This window comes from Thalia democratica, chromosome 2, assembly GCF_965202585.1.
Source record: "Thalia democratica chromosome 2, ktThaDemo2.hap1.1, whole genome shotgun sequence".
NCBI lineage: Eukaryota > Metazoa > Chordata > Thaliacea > Salpida > Salpidae > Thalia > Thalia democratica.
Window position 1 is genome coordinate 37,630,755 of NC_139166.1, and position 22,202 is coordinate 37,652,956.

Below are 22,202 nucleotides of genomic sequence, written 5' to 3' on the forward strand. Positions count from 1 at the left end.
TATTTTCAAACTTCTTTAAATGAGTATTTAATAAAAAAAATTCGATAACTACAAAAAAAATTATCTAAACAATATATCTTTTGTGTCAAACCAAAATTATACTACTCAACATGTAAAAATTGTTTAAAATTCCAGGTTTTAAAATGATTTTAGTTCAAAATTTCAGGTTTTTTTTTTCAAAATTTTTCAAATTTCAGGTTTATTTAGCTTAAATAGTCAAATTCCAGGTTTTCCAGGTTTTTTGGCAACCCTGTAACTAACTATCAGTTCACTACAAAAACTATACCAGGGTTTGGCAGATTTGTTTTTGTCAACTTTTACTTTATAGAATAGATATGTAAATCATCAAGTAGTAAGAAGTTTACATTAAATTAACACTCATAACCTAAATAAAAACTGACTTAATTAAAATAATAATTTAGTACGTTATAATCGATCAAAAAAAACAGCGATTGCTTGCACACGGGTTGTGTAGTTTGTCTGCCCATTCTTAATATGGTACTGTTAGTAACAATCACTTTTATTAGTTACATGAGCATTAAATCTCTTAAAAGACTCTTTAAGGAGCCATATCTCAAAGGAAAACTAGAAGTTAAAAAAAAATGACCAAAAAAATAAATTAGAAAAGTAATTTTTAAGGGCATAGGGTAAATCATCTTTATTATAACTTAGTCTTATTTTATTGAGTTTTAACAAAGCTACAAGTTGCTTTTTACAGATTTTTAAAACTCAAAAAAAAATTTTGAGATATAGCCGGTCAAAATTGGAGACTACAATACGCTCCTTATGGGAGGCGCAAACTAAAACAGCAAATAACTATAAATCACTAAAAATATATCTCCTTCTACGTTTTTTGAGACAACTACCTCAAATTTTTAGTAAATGTTCCTTGCAATATTTAAAAAAGGCTATAAAATGAAAATTTTATAATAAAAACAAAAAAAAAAAGTTTTTTTGTTTATTCTTTATATAAATTTTTTTTTTAATATTTTTAAAACTCCTTGCCACATAATTTTCTAAATATTTCAAGGAACATTTCGTAAAAGTTTTCGGTAGTTATCTCAAAAAACGTAGTAGAAGATAAATTTTAAATGAAATAGCCTATTTACGCAGTTTTAGTTTGCACCTCCCATAAAGAACCTATTGTTGCCTCTGACTTTGACCGGCTATAACTCAAAAATTATTTTGAATTTTTTTAATTTGTAAAAAGCATCTTGTAGCTAAGTTAAAACTATATAAAATAAGATCACGTTGTTGAAAAACTGACTTACTTTCCTATGCCTTTAAAAAATTACCTCTCTAATTTTTATATTTCTAGTACTTTTTTTTCAACTTCTAGTTTTTCCTTGAAATATTCTATATACAGGGTTCGTGCGCGAATTTTTTTTCATTTAGCCTGACTGAGAACAATTTAGCCTGACATTTTTTCAAAGTAAGGAAAATCTCCTTTAGAAGTCATTTTAGGTATTGGCAGGTCTTGATTAGTACTATTGTAGTCTCCGACTTCAACCAGCTTTATTTTGAAAATATTTTTAGCTTTAAAAATCTACAAAAAGCAACTCATAGCTTAGTTACAATTCAATAAAATAAGACTAAATTGTGAAAAAGGTGATTGACCTCTCTATGCCCTTAACATAACAAATTCAGTGATAAGTTTTAAAATAAGTGTTATATCTAATCTATTACTAAAGTAAAAATTTAATACATATTACTAAACACAATTGTTCAGTTTAATTAAGCACTAAGTAAAAACATTATAACCAGAAAATTTATAATAAAACGACGTGTATTGTCGTGTTTTATTAAAATATAAAATGAAACGCTTACACGAATATTAAAATAAGTAAAACATGTTTATTTTTGACTAATTCTTAATATTGATACATAATTATAAATCCTAAACTCTAAATAAATATAGTGATTGTTGACGTCGTTTCAGATTTAAAAAGCTTATACTTAAATAAAAAAAACCTTTAATGTTTTGTTCTTGTAAAGAAAAAAGAATCGTAACTAAAATTTGTACTCCCACAAAACTTAGTACTTATATCTTAAAGCTAAGTTTTAGTGTTGTAAATATATCTAATAACTTTAAACAAACAGTAAAATATATGAATAAACTGCAAAGAGTTTTAATCTAAAAAGTATTTGGTATAAAGCCTTTAATTTAGAAATTAAAACAGTTCAACCAACTAAGCTCTGAAAAACATAGCTGATGTAAACAAATTCAAACAAACAGCTAAGTTGTGGAACTAAACTGTAATGTTTAAACTGTATTTTACTTATAAATTTTCATAATTATGACGTATATAATCTACTCAAAACAAAATAATGAAGATTCTTAAAAATTTTTTAGAGATTCAACAAAAGGTCTTAAGCATTTATTTTTAGAAATACTGACTGATTTTGTCTTTAATAACTAAATCTTTATATAGAAATAAATTCACATTTTAATTTGATCTTTAAAAGTTTTCTCAATCTTTTTTAATTAAAAATTTTCAAACATTTAAACTCCGAAAAACTGAGATTCTCAAATTTTTGAATAAAAAAAAAGTGAATTAGCCTGACGTTTTTCAACTTAAAAAAAAAAAACTGATTTAGCTTGACTTAGCCTGATTTAGCCTGACGCGCACGAACCCTGTATATAAATAAACAAGTGTTTTTAAGTTTTAGTGACTTTTTTTACTCTAGGTCTAAGTAGGAATTTATTAATAAAATTCAAGACGTCAATCGGGCATAACATACTTTTGCAGTTTGTTACATGACATAGCTGTTTTATTAGCTAGGTTATATCTAAAATTATGCTTTTGCACTTTATATTTAAAAGTTACTTAATTTCTCCTAATGTTTGTTCAAATTCCATTATCTCAATAGGCCTATGGAAGTTGTAGAACAATTTGTATAAGTTTTTAAGATGTAACTGAAAACTAACCGACTATTAAACAGTAAAGATTAGTCAACAATAATACAACATTTACGTCAGACTTACAATGTAGTTTATAGACCGTAATATAAAGATTTTTGTATTTCAATATTACATTTATAAAGATTTATTTCTTTAAAAATACTTTCGTTAAAATTATTCTAGATACATAAGTTACAAGAAAATATATATTTTTTTCAAATAATATGACAACAATTGTAAAATAACTTCGTACTTAAGCCCGCTTGGTTAGATCTCAACAGGTTTCACGCGACTATGCCTGCCTGATGAGTGCTAATTAGGACGAAACCGGTCGTTGGTTGTCTTGGATGTTTTTGTTGTTGATCTTGCAGTAAAGTTTATTAATTATGATAATATTGGAAAATGATGTTAGTGGCAGACAACACAAAAATTTTAGCCATTTTAATTCAATTTAAAAAGTCTTTAGATGTAATTTACCATTGGCTAACAAAAAAATTAATTCTTAGTAAATGACAGGTTCTAAGTACTAAATATATACGTCTAGCTCTAATTTTAAACTTGTATTTAACAATATAAGCTTTTGTTTGAAGATCTTAGAATTTTAGTGATGAAAATTTAAAATGAAACCATAACACTAATTATGTTTACCAAATTTTATCAACTATATTATTTCAAGTTTCATATTTACTGAAAATACCATTCTTAGAAAGTTATATTTCATATGCATTCGTTTTAAGTTTGAATACAACAAGTAAATCTAGTTTCCCTACTTAAAAAAATATATAAACCATAACACTAACTATGTTTACCAAACTTTATCAACTATATTATTTCAAGTTTTATATCTACTGAAAATACCATTCTTAAAAAGTTGTATTTCATATACATTCGTTCTAAGTTTGAATACAACAAGTAAATCTAGTCTCCCTACTTAAAAAATATATATCAACCATCTAAAACCTCTTCAAAAAAAAACTGAATAGCCTCTAACCGCTGCAAAATTTCGTATATCTTTTATATTGAAGACTGAAAAAACTTAAAATTTGTTCTTTAGAATACAAAACACTTAGAATTTTTCTTAATGCTTTATAAAAAAAACTAACTAGCATTAATTTATTATCAAAATTTGAACCTTATCAAAATATATAGTTACTTCGAAAAAAAACAAATATTGCATGCAGTCATATTTACAATGATGTTTGTCAAATATTTACTTTTTTATCGTTAAGGTTTAATGTGGAATTAGCTTTCAAACAATACTGATCTTTGCAAAAATGCTGCACAACTTTGATTTAAATTAACTTGATTAAAATAAAATTTGTATTATTAGAAATTATCCGTAATTTAACTAGTTTTTTACTTTTAAAAAATTAATTTTATATTTAGAATTTTTTCATTCTATAGTTAGCAGCGCCTTTTCTCGATAAAAAATAAACAAATCTTAATGTTTTCAATAGATATTTATTTGAACTGTTATGTTAATGTGCTTTAGGTTTTAAGTTTTGTGGTTAGTCAATGCATTTAAATTTTTGATGTTTTTTTACATTTATCTGTACCTTAATTCTGATAATGTTCATTTTAACTGTATTGATTTTGCTGAATGAAGATAGACAAAAGAAAACACTAAAAGAGTGAGACAAAAATTAAGTTTAACTTTATCAGGGTTGCCACTTGTTTTTTCAAATTTTTTTCAAGGTTTTCGAAATTTCTTCCAGGTTTTTAAAAATACACTTTTGGGTTTATTTTTAGCTTTAAGTTAATTTATATTTAAGAAACTGTTTTAAATAGTATAAAAAATATTGAAAAGATACTGTAAAGTTACTTTAAATGTGTTTTTTAATACAGGGTTGCCACTCGTTTTTTCAAAAATTTTTCCAGGTTTTCCAAATTTCTTCCAGGTTTTTACAAGTAAACATTTTTGGGTCTATTTTTAGTTTTAAGTTAATTTCTATAAAAGAAACTGTGTTAATAGTACAAAAACATTTAAAAGATGCTTTAAAGTTACTTTAATTGTGTTTTGTAATAAAATATTTTTTGATGATGACAAAAAATCTTAATTATATGATAGATTTTTTGTGTCAGATCAAAATTTTACAACTGAAAATGTTAAAATTATTAAAAATTCCAGGCTTTTCCAGGTTTTTTTTTTTTATTTCTCAAATTCCAGGTTTTTCCAGGTAAAGTGGCAACCCTGCTTTATTAAAAATACTTTATTAATTTTACTAATTTTATAAAAAATATCATTTTTAAAAATTACGAAAACTTCTTCATTTGAACTCATTATTTTTGCTTGAAGTACTTTTAAGCTGTTCTCAGCAAGCAAACAAAATTATAATTGTTAGAATGACTATAAATTATTTCAACATAAATCAACTCAAATAAATTTAGATAAAAGAGAATTTTTAAATAAAATTTAAATAAATTAAACTTCAAAAAAAGTTTATTTTGAATTTTGTATTGCAAAAATCTGGGTAAAAATATATTTTGTATAAAATATAAATTCACAATGGAAGGAGAGTTAAACCTATATTATTAAATTAAAATTTGAATCAGTTTGGATTACAGTTATATGTCATAAAACTTTTTTATTTAAAAGTTTATAACAAAAAAGTTATAAAATTTTACTTTTGTAGTTTTATCTTTAAACAACTAAAAAAATTACAAATATCACTAATTTTTGTTTAATTTTATTTTTTTATAAACATGAAAAAGTAGTGAAAATATGGTAATGTTAAGCTTTTTGTATGGAATTAAAAGTCTTTTTTATATTAAATTATGTGAACTTAATGATTAATTTGAGGTTTATTAAAAAAGGACAAAATAGCAAATTGTTTTAACATACCAGTTTGAAGCTTTGATTCTGAAGGCATATACTTTGATTCAATTTCAAGATCATGACTCTCAGTTTGTGTATGTAGAAAAAAAATACTCAAAGTCATTATAAGAAGAAATACTAAACCAAAAATGAGTTTTTTATCCTTCCGATTCATTAAACTTTTTCTTCGTCCAACTATAAATTTTTTAGATAACTTATAATTCATAGACTTTGATCCACAAACAACGTAACTTAAGTTTTTCTTTTAAGATCAGGGTTGCAACTCTTTGAGTCAAAAAATCTTCCCTGAGTGACCAGAAACTTCCCTGACTAACCTTAAACTTCCCTGAGTTTTTTTTTCAAATCCTTCAAACTTTTATTATTAATAAAAAAATTACAATGTTGATTCTAAGAATATTGAAGAACTACCCGCAAGGCTAAAAAATTTCTAAATAAGCACTTGAAAATAATTAAATTAACTTTTTTGAACAAAATATTGAAGCTGTATTAACTAAATCTCATTTTAGATCTAGAAAAAATTTCCCTGAGATTTTTTAAAAAATCTTAAAATTTCCCTGAAATTTTTAGAAAAAACCAAAACTGCCCTGAGTTTTCCTGAGTTAAAAAAAAAGAATCAAAATTCCCTGAGATTTTCAATAACTTGAAAATTCCATGAGTTTCCCTGAATTTCCTGAGTGTGTGGCAACCCTGAAAGATAATAAATGCTTGATAAATAGTTAGAACAAATTAAGGGCATGGGGGGTCCACCTTGATTTTTACAAGTTGATCTTATTTTATAGAGTTTTATCTGAACTATCAGACATTTTTAACTGCTTAAAAAAATATCAAGTATTTTTTGAGATATGAGCAGTCAAAGTTGGTGACCTCAATAGGTTCTTAATGGAAAGCGCAAACTAAAAACGCAAAAAAAAGACCATTATCTAATTATTATAAATATATACAAATATTAACTTTTTTTCCTAAATAAATGGGATAAGTGAGAGGCTATCCACACGAAAATGTAGGTGCCAGTATATAATATTAAGGGCATTAGGGGGGTCTAAACTTTTTTTTACTAAAAATAACATTGGATCTTATGTGAAAGCTTGAAGTACAAACTACAAGCCAGTATTTAAAGAACTAAAATATCTTTTTTAATTTTTGAGATATTGTAATTTTTATAAAAAGTTTCCGATACAAATGTATGGACCATAAATTTTTTGGAGTCAACTTTCTCAAAATTTAAAAAAATCACTATAAATGTATCTTATTATTCATTTTTTGATCTAGAGACCTCAAACTTTCAGAAAACTTTCCTTTAATAGTTTTAAAGACTCAGAATATTAGAATTTCAAAAATATTATTAAAAAAATTTGAGACAAAAAAAAAAACAAAAAAAAGGTGGTTTTTTTCTTTAATAAAAATTTTATGTGTCAAAATTAAAAAATTCCTGCATTCAATCTTTTTAAAATTTAATAATGGACTTTCAGTGAAAACTTGAAAAAGATTGCTTAAAAAATGAAGAAGGAGATAGATTTTTACTGAAACAGTCTTTTATTTTGCCTTTTTAGTTTGCGCCTTTTATTAGGAACCTATTGAGGTCACCGACTTTGACTGCTCATATCTCAAAAAATACTGAATTTTTTCAAGCGGTTAAAAATGTCTGATAGCTCAGATAAAACTCTATAAAATAAGATCAACTTGTAAAAATCAAGATGGACCCCCCTATGCCTTAATTCGTTTTAATAAAAAAAATTAAGGTTTTTTTTTATATCTGTTTCCCTAATTCAATAAATAGGATATTTTATCAGCAGGGTTCGTGCGCGAAATTCCTTTTCATTTAGCCTGACAGAGACCTATTTAGCCTGACATTTTTTCAAAGTAGAAAAAATCACCTTCAGAAGGCATTTTGGGTATTGGGGGGTCTTAATTAGCAAATTAACGCAATAAAAGTATTCACAAAACTACTTTTAAAGAAAATAAAAATTTAAATGAACTATTTTTAAACATCTATCAATCGCTTACCCAGCAACTTGAATATTTTTAACTGGCCATTATAATTTTCGCTTCAATGAATTCATACCTTTATAAAATTTTGGGGCTTAGTTACATCCACCACTTATCACCCATATACAGGGTTCGTGTCAACTAGTACTTGAATTCGTCAATTATAAGTTACATGACTGGACCAGAAGCTTTTATTAAAACAGAAATGTGACTTAACAAACTGCTTAGAGTATTAATCTAAAAAATATTTGGTATAAAGCCTTTATATTAGAAATTAAAACAGTTTAACCAACTAAGCTCTGAAAAACAAAGCTCATGTAAATAAATTCAGACAAACAGCTAAGTTGTTGAACTAAACTGTAATGTTTAAAATGTATTTTTTATGAATTTTTATAATTATGACGTATATAATCTACTAAAAATAAAATAATGAAGATTCTTAAAATTATTTTAGAGGTTCAACAAAAGGTTTTAAGCACTTATTTTTACAAATACTGACTGATTTTGTCTTTAATAACTAAATCTTTATTTAGAAATAAATTCACATCTCAATTTGATCTTAATTAAAAAAATTTCATGCATTTGAACTGACAAAAACTGAGATTCTCAAATTTTTAAACATAAAAACTGATTTAGCCTGACGTTTTTCAACTTTTTTCAAAAAAACTGATTTAGCCTGACGCGCACGAACCCTGTATCAGTCAGTTAATTAAACAGATAATAACATAAAACTACCCTCCAAAATACATTTAGGTCTTAAAGATAGAAATGAAGACTTAAATAATAACTTGAAAATTTTAGCAAGGCTAGAACTAAGGGCATATGGGGAGGGGTAAGTCACTTTTTTTCACTTGTTGATTTTATTTTAAATATTTTCAACTTAGCTAACAGTTGCTTTTTACTATTTCTTATAACAACAATCACTTTTTTGAGAAATGAGGGGAGAAAGTTGGAGATTTTAATAGGACCCGTAATGAGAGGGCTAAGTAAATTAGGCAAAAAAAGACTATCTCATTAAAAATTTATCATCTTCTACTATTTTTAACCAATCTTAGTGTGTATATTTTTGAACTGATTAATTTAATAAGTAAGAATGCTTAAAAGTTTAAAAATTTAAAAGTGCGTTTTGACTTATGTTTTAAGTTAACTCCTTAAGTCATATATATGAAACAGCTACCTGAGGCAAAAGTTTATTTTGTTATACTTAACTTATAATTGACACCTACGTAAAGTGAAGAGCATCTATTACCATTCACTTCACAAAACAAGGAAGTATATATATTTCATGTTTTAGGCAAAAAAAATTCTACATGTAAAAACTTACACAAAAACACATTCCTCTAAACCTAGGTTTCCCAAAGTGGGCAATATCGCCCCCCTGGGGACGATTTCAGTAAGTTGGGGGGCGAATTTTAGTAAAGGGGCAAAAGGGGGGGGGGCAATAACTGGTAAGGGGGCAAATGGGGGGCGATTTTAGAATTTTGGGCATTCATAAAATTTTTACTTTTATTCTTGTTATTTTACTAATTTTAGCTTGCCATCAAATATTTGACCCTGAGGTAAAACTTAAACAAAAAAAAGTCCATTTTATTTAGTAAAGCATATATTTTATTCAGAAGATGTAGATAAGAATGCAGAGTTTTTCAATCACAAACATGTTCAAGAAATCTACAGAAAGTATTGAAAATGGACAATTAGCTTCTTATTATCTGTCTCTCATAGTTGTCTAACAAGGACTGCCTCACACCATTGGAGAAAAAACGTTTATTCCTGTCTTTAAAACCGTTCTGGAAAAATTCAGTCATTATAAAAACACCAGTACAGATTTACGTTCTATTCCTTTAAGCAACAACACTGTGAAAAAACGTATATATGAAATCTCAGAATGTGTAGAAAAAAATTTAGTTCGAAAGATGTGCAATATTTTTTTTTGATGCAGGTTGAGGAGTTCACTTTGCTGGAGAATAAATGTTTTTTTTTTGTTAGCGTGCGTTTAATAGTTGATGATACAACATACGAAGAACTAGCGTTCTCCCAATTAATGAAAACGTATAGCACAGGAAGGGTTGTGTTTGAAAAATTAAAAAATATTTTGAAGTAAATAAAATACCTTCAAAACATCTTATAGGAATTGCAACCCTTCCTGTGCTTTAAAGGAAACTTTCTCAGACTTACAAACTGACTTTGAACTTTAAGTAAATTTTTCCAAAAAACGATGTGAAAGCTTTTGAACTCAACAAAACTAAGCCAAAAGTATCCAATCATTCTGGAAAAAGCATTTGGGAGGAAGTTATATTGTTGTTTATAGCTTTTCCTTCTAGCTATGTTGCTGATAAAGCTTTTAGTTAAATTATCAACATCTTGAGCAAAAGATCTAATCTAGATATTTGTAAAGGAGTGACCTGAGGCTTCATTTGACTGACTTGTTTATTTTGTGTTTCAGTGGATTTTACGTTAATACATAACATTATTGCATTATAACATATTGAAATTAGCCATTTTGTAAAAAAAATGATAAGGCATTTTTGAATTTGCACTTTTCAATTTTGTTTAAAATGTGCGAACTCAAGCGGAAGTCTACTGTATTTTATAAGTGGTTTATTTTCTAAAGTTATTAATTGTCATGATTTGAATTGGTTAATTTTTTAGTTTATATTTGTCGTTTTACATTACACTAAAAGTTTTTATAGCATAGTGGAAAAAATATTTTTTTGAAAGATATTTATTTGACAAATTTTTGTTATTACTTGTTTAATCTGTATAAATAAAAAAATCTTGATAACCATTAAAGTTTTTATTTCAAAAAAGAGTATAGATTTGAGGTTTCTATTTGAAATGACTATAACTATTTCAACTAGTTTTATTTTCTAACTAGATTTATTATTGTTAAAAAATCTATATATTAAGGAATTTTAAACTATTAGTACAACCGGTTTTTGTTTTATCTTATTTTAAAATACTTTGACTATTAAAATGTGTTGTTAATTTTAATAGCTCAACCCTAGCTTTTAATTTTTCACTATTTTCCTCTGTTAAATTATTATAGGTTGAAAGCTAGAAAACAAATTCATATCGAACAGAATTAAATAAGCCATCGAAAAGACTGTTACACTTACAAAAAATTTTTTATCTAATAAAAAAAATTTTAATTGATTACTTTCTGTTCACAAAATTAACTGTAAAACTTTAATTTTATTTTTTTAGATTTAAATAAAGAAAATGAAATACTGTTAGGATCAAGGTTTAGTTTTTTAAAGGTTATTCAAAGTCAAATACTGTTTCATGGTATTCTACTAGTAAAATATAGTTTAAAAATTTTAAAATTAAATTTTTAACTTTACAACCAACTTGCTTATAATATCTTTTAGCATTAAAATTAATAATTTTACTGCATTAACAAAAGCTATTGATAAGATCACTTTTCATATGAGATAATCAATCAGTCGGTCATACTTCCTAAAACTAGATCAGCAATGATGTTTTAATATTTATTTCATTATGTGTAAAATAAGCTGTTCATTATTTTGTAGTTTTTTAATCTATTCTAAAAGTAATTTTAGAATATGCCTATTTATAAAATAATTTTAGTATATTGTGCGACCTAAACAGTTTACTAAGCATTCACTTCTAAATGTACGTAATTTGTTATATAACAGATTATTATAATGTCAGGTTTTAGTTAAGATTTTAGACTGGTAACGTACCATCCAGATCAGGTCAAATTTCGGCCCGTTGTTAAGTAACTTTAAAACTATTTGTACAAAACAAATAAAATTTATTTTTTTGATACTTAACATTTGGAAATAACGCTTCCAATTTGGTTTTCAGTTCACAATAGTACTTCCTAGATCACAATAAAAGTAAATCAATTTATTACAATTTTACTCGAGTTTTTAAGTTTTCTTAAATATTAGTTTTTGAAATTATGCAGCCCGCAAGTATTTTTTTAACAAGTTGACACTAGAAAGATTTTTTTTGGTAAAAATCACTTGCTGACTACAAAAGTTGTCCACAACTAACCTAAAGGTTTCATTAGTTTCAAAACAATTATATTTAAACAGAATTGATTAAAGATTACACAAGCCTTTATAATGATTAAGTATTTTAATACACTTTACTGGGCTTATAAGAAAATAACTGTAAAATATTTTTTCAAGCCCTGTAAATTACTTTGAACACAGCTAAAAAGTGCGTGCATAATAAGTTTCAGACTAAATTACATTTCAAATACAACTTTTTTGGCTCAAAAGTTACTCAAGAGAAAAAAAATACTTTATAAAACCATGGGGGAAATTTTTTTTTTAATTTCTGAAAAGGGGGTGATTTAGTAAATGAGTTTGGGAAACCCTGCTCTAAACGATTTGAAGAAATTTTCATGGAGGGACTTATTGATTTTTTCCAAAAACAAAAAAAAAAATTTAAGAAAATCAAAAAAAAGCCTCTGTAAAACTTTCTTCAATTTATCTTAAATTGTACAGAATGTAGGTTTGTGACAATTACTACATGTAGAAAAACTTCCAACAAAAACCTTTAAAGTCGAACTTTTAAAGTCCCATACACAGGGTTGCCTCTCTTTGAATCAAAAAACTGTCCTGAGTGACCTTAAATTGTCTTGAGTCATCCCTAGTTTTTAAAATCCTTAAAAAAAAAATTTAACTTATGAAAACTAACATAAACCAAGTTCTTCAAGAAAATTGGTTTAAAAATAAAAAATAGTGCTAGTAAACAATTAAATCTTACTCAAAATCTATAAAAAAAATGTCCTCAGATCATTTAAAAATACACAACTATCCTGAGTAAGCACGAGTTGAAAAAATTATCAGAATGTCTTAAGTTTGGCAACCTGCATTAGTTCACATTGGAGTTGTTTTAAGAAAAATTGAATCTGATTTGTGGTTGACAGGGTATACTATATTCCACTCAAAAAACAAACAAAACTTCTAAAAAGGAAATAAAAAGAAAAATAATTTATTCCAACTCGCCTTTTTCCCAAACTATAGCTACCAAAAGAGGCAAGTAACTCTTAAATTTAGTAAAGCAACACTTTTACACAAACTATCCATACAAAAAAAAATGACAGGAACACATTAAAAATATCTCAAAGCTGCATAGAAAACTTCAATCAAAGAATCTCAAGTAGAATAGCAAAATATTTAATTGCCTAAACCTCAAACAGCAAGAAAAAGCCTGCAACTGCAGGAAAAAAAATGCCACTAAATAATAACTGCTTAGCAAGCAACCTAATTTACCAAGCTACAATAATAACAAATAGCATAACAAAATTTTACGTGGGTTCAACTAAAGCAACATTCAAAGATAGATACAGTAATCATAAGGCAAAATCATGGTTGCCACAGATCAAACTAAGAAAAAATTTCCGACTTTTCCTGACTTTGTACTAAAATTTTCCTGACATTTCTAAATTAAACTCTTAATTTAAACTTATTCTAAAATACATAATCTAACACTTGAAACTATATAAAGCTTTCAATTTTATTCTAATACAGGGTAAAACAACGGTTTTTTGCTGAATTTAATCATCAAACTTCCATTACATCACTTGAACCATCTGTGTATTTTTGATGTATTTGCAATAAACAGCTTTATCTGCAAAATACTTGTATTATTACCTTACAAACACAGCTTGTCTGAAAAAAGGCACAATTTTTTAGCATTTCCTAACATAAATGTAACTAAATAAACGAAACGACATACAAGGAACTTTTACAATAAAAACCTTACATTAATAACGAACTTTCACAACTAAAATCTTCAAACAATAACTAACTTTTACAATTAAAACCTTAATACAAAGAAGAACTTAATCAAACACTGTTTTTTTATTATATGTACAAAAATTTATTTTTTCGTTTGTTTATTAGCACTTCAACCTATTCATCTAATGAAGATATGGTTTCCTTCATCTGGTCCCCTCTCTCTTATAACTTATTTCAAAAATGTAAACTACTTAGAAAAAACTATATAGAAGTAAAGTATACACTTACATAAAATACTAAACTAACTACTTAATTAAAAAGAACTCAATCATTTACATAATCAAAAACACTTTGAATCAAAAATTATGCTAGATAAACTTTTGTGTATATATCAGTTTCACTATGGAATTGTCCTTGCAACAGATCATCAATACTAAAAATCTTATAAAAACTGCTTGTTAAAGTAGGGTAGTTGTTCAATGTGTTAATAAAAAAGTTTTGCAGTTTTATAAAGGATATTTTATTAATTTATACCAGATGAAGGCATTGGAAATTAAGGGCATAGGGGGGTAAACACCCTTTTTTGGTTTTTTGTCTTATTTTATATAGTTTTTAATAAACTAAAAAATGCTTTTTACAGATTTAAAAAATTCAAAGTAGTTTTTGAGATATAGCTGGTCAAAGTCGGAGGCAACAATAGGATCCTTATGGGAGGCACAAACTAAAACGGCAAATAACTAGAAATCACTAAAAATCTATCTTCTCCTACGTTTTTTGAGATAACTACCTCAAATTTTCAGGAAATGTTCCTTGCAATATTCAGAAAATTATGTCAGAACAGAATTTAAAACAATTAAAAAATAAAAAATTTATTACAAAAAAATTAAAAAAAACTGTTTTTTTTTGTTTTTTTTTTATATAAAATTTTTATTTTTTAATTTTTTTAAATTCTGTTCCGACATAATTTTCTAAATATTGCAAGGAACATTTCCTGAAAATTTGAGGTAGTTATCTCAAAAAACGTAGGAGAAGATAGATTTTTAGTGATTTCTAGTTATTTGCCAATTTAATTCGCTGAAGATGAATTTAAAGTAGTGATCCACCCTAACCTGATTGAACCTAGCCTTATAATGCGTTTTAAGATCCAGATCTGACAGACAATAGTTTGAAAAATACCAGGATCCAGCCAGATACTATATTGAAAAAATTCTGTTCTGGCCGGATCCTATCCTAATGTTATGGATAAGGAAGATCACTAAAGGGTGGTTTAAGAAGAGTCTTAAACAGGGTTGCCACTTGTTTTCTCAAAAACTTTTCCAGGTTTACCAAATTTCTTCCAGGTTTTTAAAAGTACACATTTTTAGGTCTATTTATAGTTTAGAGTTAAGTTAAAGGTATGAAACTGTCAAATAGTATAAAAACATTAAAAAGATAGTGTAAAGCTGCTTTAAATATGTTTAAAAAAAAAACTTTTGATAATGACAATTTTTTTTTTTTATATGATAGATTTTTTGAGTTCAATCAAAATTTTTACTACTAAACATGTGAAAATTGTTAAAATTCCAGGTTTTTTCAAAAACTCTCAAATTCCAGGTTTTTTTTTGGCTAAATTGTCAAATTCCAGATTTTTCAAGGTTTTTCCAGGTAAAGTGGCAACCCTGTTTAAAGTTTACACTAAAAATTTCATGAATGTTTTAAAAGTTATACTTGAGATTACAGGTAATTTTTGAAAGTTATATTAGTGATTACAAGAAGCAGAAAAATCTTTATTTATTATTATTTTTTATTATTTGGTTTTATTTATTATATGTTTGTTTTAATTTATTGCATCACTATGCTTTTTAACTCACTATTATCATTTATTTTTGTTCTGTTATGCACAGTCATGCATAGTTGATCCTGACTATTAGAATCAGGGTCATGTTAAACTTATGGTTAGTGTCAAGGTTAGGGTTAAAGCAACAGCTAGGGTCAGGATGAATACGTGCAAAGTGAAGGCTTGTACAAAATTTACTTTGTATAAAAGTGACACCCACCCCAAACATTTAAATAATAAATAGTATAATATATAGACTTAAAAAATTTGGTAAAACAGTTACAAGGACATTTAATTAAAGTTAGATAAAGAAAAACTAATGTTCCTAAACTATAACCAAGACCAAATCATTCTGCTCACACCTAATCAACAAACTACTAGTGCTTGGCTTTAAAAAAATTGGTAACATTTTTATTAAATTTGACGGTAATCTGATTTATTCTTGAATTTTGGCCATAGGAGGGTCCAACATTTTTTTTTACAAAAATTAACTTAGGCTTTTATATGAAAGCTTTAGCTACAAACTACAAGCCAGTTTTTATAGAACTCTAAAATATCATTTAACTTTTGAGATATTTAATTTATTGTAAAAATTTTCTGATATAAACGTATGGACCGTAAAATTTTTTGGGGTCAATTTTCTTGGAAATTTTAAAATTCACTAAAAATCTATCTCCTCTTTCATTTTTCAAGCAATCTTCTTCAAATTTTCAGGAAATGTTCCTTATAATAAAAGGAAAAAAAGTTACTTTAGAATTTTAGTAATTTAAAAAAGTACAAATTTTATCACAAAAGTTTAAAAAAAGGTGTTTTTTTTTTCAAAAAAAATATATTTTTACAAATTTTTTGTTTCATTCTAAAGTAACGTTTTTTTGTTGTTGTATAAAGATTAGACTGTGAAAGTTTGAAGAAGATTGCTTGAAAAATGTAGGAGGCGATAGATTTTAAATAAAATAGTCTTTTTTTGCTGTTTTAGTTTTCCCTTCCTATAGGGAACCTATTATGCGGCCCGACTTTGACTGGTCATATCTCAAAAAAAAATTTGAATTTTTTAAAACGATAAAAAGCATCTTGAAGCTTAGAAAAGACTCTATAAATTAAGATCAATTTGTAAAAAACATAGTTTACCCCCCCCCCCCCCTATGGCCTTAAATTTTTTTTAGTTCTGATTGAAATGTTATAAGAAAGTTTTGTTCTTAAAGTTTTTCGGAATTTGCTCCAAAACTTTACATCCAAGATAAGATAAAGAAGTGGAACCATAAAGACAACTTATTTTAGGAAAAAAGTTATTTGTTGCTGAAAATCTTGTTGAATGATTGTGAATTTTATTTGTAATTGAAAAGTAAGGCTTGAAAATAACTGGTAATATGCCTCTTTTAAATTTGTGCAAAATAGCTAGTAATTCATACTTGAAGATATTTTCCAATATCTAACATTTATTTATTTCTTGATAACTTTATACTACTGCTTACACTTTTCATTAAAACTTTTAAAATGAATGCATTTATTGCTCTATTTATAAGTTTATTAATTTCAGTTATTTTTGTTCTACTTGCCTTACCCAAAGCAACAAAATATATCTCTCATGACATTATTAGAAGTGAATTAAAGATTTAAAACAAAGAATTTTGGTTTTAATAACAAGTTTTATATAAAATTTTTACTATTTTTAATAATATTTTCTATAATGCTTCAACATGTTGACTTCAACTAAGATTACTATTAATTGTGACACCCAAATATTAATATTTATTTACCTTTGTTATGGTTTAATAATAAAAAAAGAATTAATCTGTAATTTTCCAATTTTCTTCTTTTTTGAAGGTGTTTTTCTTAAATAAGTATATAACAAGACCAGAGATGTTAAAATGCTAAAAGTTACTATGGTAATTCAGCAATGAAGTGTTTTATTTTTGGATTGTTTTAAGTTAGTAATTTCACGCTTGAGTAAACAAAGCAGAGCTTTTTAACATGTCTGAACAAGACTTTCTTCCTGAAAAGTTTAAGACTTGTAGGATTGTGTTTTTTGTAAATTATTAAGGGCATAGGGGGGATAAATCTACTTTTTCATAATTTAGTCTAATTTAATTGAGTTATAACTAAGCTACAAGTTGCTATTTACAGATTTTTAAACTCAAAAAAAAATTTGAGATATAGCTGGTCAAAGACAAAGACTATAATAGGTTCCTTATGGAGGCCAAACTAAAATGGCAAATAACTTAGAATCAATAAAAAAATCTATCTCTTTCTCAATTTTTAGAGATAAATACCTCAAATTTTCAAGAAATGTTTCTTGCAATATTTAAAAAATTCTGTTGCAAGGAGTTTTAAAAAAAAAAAATAATATTTTTAACAAAAAAACAAATAAAAAACTGTTTTTGGTTTATTTTTAATATATATCCTTTATTTTATTTTTTAAAATCCTTGCCACAGAATTTTCTAAATATTGCATTGCAAGGAACATTTTGTAACAATTTGAGGTAGTTATCTCAAAAAACGTAGGAGGAGATAGATTGTTAGTGAAATAGTCTATTTTTGCAGTTTTAGCTTGCGCCTCCCATAAGGAGCCTATTGTTGCCTGGTGTAGGTTTAAGTTGTTTACAATATAAATTGGATTAGATAAAGGTTCTACAAGTGGAAGTTTACATCTTTTTTTTTCTGTCTGTTGCTCATTCATGGTTGCTACAGATCAAACTCAGTTTACTGAGTTTAACTGAGTTTGTTCTGTTCAGATCTTGTTGACTCAGTTTAACTGAGAAAAATTTCCTGACTTTTTATTAAAATTTTCCTGACTGTTCTAAATCAAACTCTTAATTTAGACTTATTCTAAAATCCATGATCAAACATCTATCAATCTATCTGTGAACTTAAACTAGTAGTCTCTTTCTTCATTTCCTTTAACTGGTCAATTAAAACTTGATTTTCATATACCAACATGCTGTCTTTGCTCTTTAATTACTTACTTTCATTCATAACAATTTCCAATTTTGTATTCATGAAGTTCACTGCTTTATTTATATTTTTTACTGATTTCAATTTATATTGATATGTTCAACAATTTTTAACAAACTATCTTTTTCACTTGCAATTTTTTCCTCAGTATGATTTTCAATTATTTCATCAAAGCTTTCTTCATTAATTAATCTAACTAATTTAAATTTACCTTATTCAAATATGATAAGTAAAAGCACAGAGTAAAAAAAACATTTGTCTCATTCTTACCTCTGAAACAACAAAAAGTTTGTAAGGTCTAGCAACTTACTTAATCTATATTTTTATTTTGTCCTATTATAGTTAATAACTAAATGCCTAGCAACAAACAAGAGAAAACATCAACTATTTTAAACAAAAATACTCTTCATTTGGCAAACAATCACAAGGTCAAAACCTTATAAGTGATTTCTTATTTAATCTGAAGATCAAAAATCAAAAACTTACAGTTTTTAATACTGTTTTTATTTAATTTGTTTTATTTGTAAAGCCACTTTAACATTTACTATGCAGAGCTATTTCATTTTTTAATGATTTACAGTAGGGGTGATCAGTTTTTTTATTTAGCAAGCAATATTTACTAAAAATATTATTTTTTATTATTGTAAATATCATCAGTCTTAAACTCTACCACTTGCAACACAAACATTTTCTGGGACAAGTAGGTGTGTTACATCATATGTAATTTTACCAGCCCCATTAATATTTATCTCTAAGTATCCAAACATAAAACAAACAAAAACTATCTTTTAAACTAATAAAAACCCTTGGTGACACACACGCCATTTGGAGAACACTCAGAAGGCTAAAATCTCAAAACTAAAAACCAAATGTGAGGGAATCATGAAGCACAAATCCCCACCTGTGCTACAAAAAACCTCCACCATAGTGAACTCCCAATTAGTTGTTGAGAAAATGCAGTAAACTAGTATCATAATGATTACATTAGCACTAAATAATTGTCTTAAAACTTAATAACTAACTATTTTACTGAAATTTTACAGAAAATAATATATATTAAAAACTATTAAGAAAAAATGTAGTTTCTGAAACTTTTACTGGTAGAATTAATTTTAGTCTAATAAAAGTAAGAAGATAAAAAAAGATTTTTGAGAACTAGACTTGAGGGAAAAAGTCTTTGCAGCCCTTATCTTAAATTAATATAATTAAAAACCTAATATTAGCATGACTAAATTAAATGTAATGAACTAAGCATCATTTTTATATTAAAATCAAACTTTAAGTAGATTATAAAATGTTTTTAATTATTATTAAATAACATTGCTTAATTCTAATTATTTCCAGCACCTGTTTTGTTTCCAAACCCTTATTTACAGAAAAATATATAACTGCACCTAACCAGTTTCAATTTTACTCCTCCATGGATCAATAACACTCTCTTTAAATGGCTTGTAGCCTTGACTTATTGACTGGCTAGACTTGAACATAGATTTGCTTTGAGCTCTTAAAATTTTGTCTTAGATCTATAGGAAATATAAAGTTGTTGAAAAACCTGTTTGATTTGTTTACATCATGAATAAAAATAAACTCCAATTCTTATTTTCAACACAATCAGCATGATTTTAATCTGATGAGCATTCACAGTAAATATTTATAATAAGTTTTATCAAATAATCAACTAAAAATGTTTTATTACAATAAAAATTTATTAAATAATAATTTATTGAGCTGAATAGAAATCAGCGCTCAAAATATTTGGTCAATAGACCTGTTGTATAGACCTGTTGTACCTTTCCGTCATCAAGCTACACACTAAAAAGATCAGATTATTTTTAGTTCACTGCAATTTTTACTGCTTATGTTTTTTCATTGTCAGTTTATTTTTGACTACCTTTTTATTATGTTAAAAAAACATTCTCGTTAAAAAAATTAGAAAAAATAACAGAAGCGATAAAACAACAGCATTACTACTAGTTTGCTTAACGTTTTGTAAAAGCTTTGTTTGGTGCTCTCACAGACACATCTGGAAGAGTACAATCACAGATGATGTTAGTGATAGAGCAGCACTTAAACTTCATTACGCCAAAAAAAAAAAAAACATCAAAAAAAGGTTTAAAAGAAGCTTTTTCAATTATCTTTGTAGACACCACTAATAATTATTCAGACTTAGATTTTTTGGAAAGTTAATGGATCAATAAACTCGAAGCAACAATAAATATAAACAAAACTATATTACCACTTTACAGATAATTGACTAGAATACTATTATTTAACATGTTTTAATGTTTGTAAAGTTTTTGACTATACATTTCTAAATATCTTAACAAGTTGAGGTAATACACACTACTACTTTTATCGACTTATTTATTATGATTATTTACTCTATTTATTTTTGATTTTTTAAACTTTAACCAATAATAAGCTCGATTACTGTTTTTATTCTCTTTTTACAATTTAAAGTATTATAAAACATTAAATCAAACACATCAAAGTTTAACAATTTAATTTAATTTAGTCCTTTGTCTTTGATTTTATTTCATATATTTTTTTTTACTTTTTATTTCATTTAGTTTTTGCGAGTTTAAACTAGAGATACTAATAAGATTTACTATTTGAAAAACTTTTCAAATTTTTAAAGCCAGGCATTTTTAAAACAAAGTTTACTCTAAAACTTGATTTATAATTACGTCATAATACACTTTTTTTAAACTTTTTATATGCAAGAAAACTTTGAATTAATTCAGTTTTAATTGCCTACTGAAGAAGAAAATTTGAAAGTACTTTTGGCAATATAACTAGTACTGATAAATTTGTAGATTTTTTTGTAAAATAAAAAAGATTTTTTTATTTAAAACGATTTTGATAAACACAAAAAAAACACGAAGAACAACACACAACCAAGGGAAGATTTGAGATATTTAAAACTATAATATTTTTGCTGTACAGTCAAATCGGAAAGAAGTGCAAACACTTACGAAAATGAGCAAATATTCAGTTGGTCAGGAAATTTAGACAAAATTGAAGCTTTCTTTGCTGAAAAAAATTAATCTGCTGAAGAAGTTGAAGAAGCTTGTTTTGGTGGGACTCAACGGGAAAAAATACTTACATCTTGCCAGGTTTGCAAAAGGGTATTTTTTGGCACCACCATCTTCTGTTTATTCTGAAATCTTAATTCAGAAGCTGGTAACCTGTACGAACGAAAGCGGAATAAATTTCTTTCAAAAACTGGCGAAAAACTTTTATTTCTTCATCACAACTTGAAAAACAAGAACAGGTTTCTTTGAAGCTTAATTGCGTTGAAATGATTAAACTTTATTTACTAAATTACTTACTTTTGTATATGTAAACAGCTGCTAATGAAGTTATTGTAAGTAAAAGTCTAATGTAAAGCCTATCAGGAAAAATTTCGTTATTTGTTTAAAGCATTGTAAGATTTATTTTTCTTTTACGTGATAGAATTACAAAATTAAAAATTATTCGTAGAAGTAGCTTGAAAATTAACATTCAAACTGAGATTTCGTATAGATAGATTTTTTGTTTATTTGCAACGTTCTTTTTCCAAGTTTTCAAATAAAACATTTAGACAATATCATTGTGTTGTTTTTTACAAAATAGTTTTATTAATTTTTTTTTACTAAATAATGGTATTAAAATAATTAAATTTTGTAACTTTGTTCTTTATTGAAACTTCATAAATCTTAAAATATTTAGAATCCGAATCTTAAATTAAAAAATAGAACCGTGACCGGCCTGATCTTAATTTATAAAAAAGTTCCGAAACCGGATCTTAAATAAAGGATCCGGTAGATCACTACTCCCGAGTAAAATGTCCAGCCCGCAAAGATCAATATAAAATTTTCTTATAAAACTTTCTATCTTATTTCTACAAAACAAAACTTTAAGAGTTTGCCTTAGAAAACATGTTAAAAAATTCAATTTAATATCTACTGATAAAAACAACATTTTGTCCTAATATTTTGGCGTCTGATTGTA

General features: G+C 26.1%; 1 protein-coding gene across 1 annotated transcript in view; it reads right to left on the reverse strand.

Annotated features, from left to right (window-relative positions):
- Window positions 1-19,992, reverse strand: part of LOC145849605 (apyrase-like) — a 35,763-nt gene extending 15,771 nt beyond the window's left edge. The window contains exons 1-3 of the mRNA XM_082954576.1: window positions 19,978-19,992; window positions 19,609-19,732; window positions 5,745-5,912 (exon numbers count right to left, since the gene is read on the reverse strand). Of these exons, the coding sequence (XP_082810702.1) occupies window positions 5,745-5,912; window positions 19,609-19,696 (256 nt within the window). The 5' untranslated portion in view covers window positions 19,697-19,732; window positions 19,978-19,992. The remainder of the gene's footprint in view (window positions 1-5,744; window positions 5,913-19,608; window positions 19,733-19,977) is intronic.
- Window positions 19,993-22,202: the final 2,210 nt, after the last annotated feature.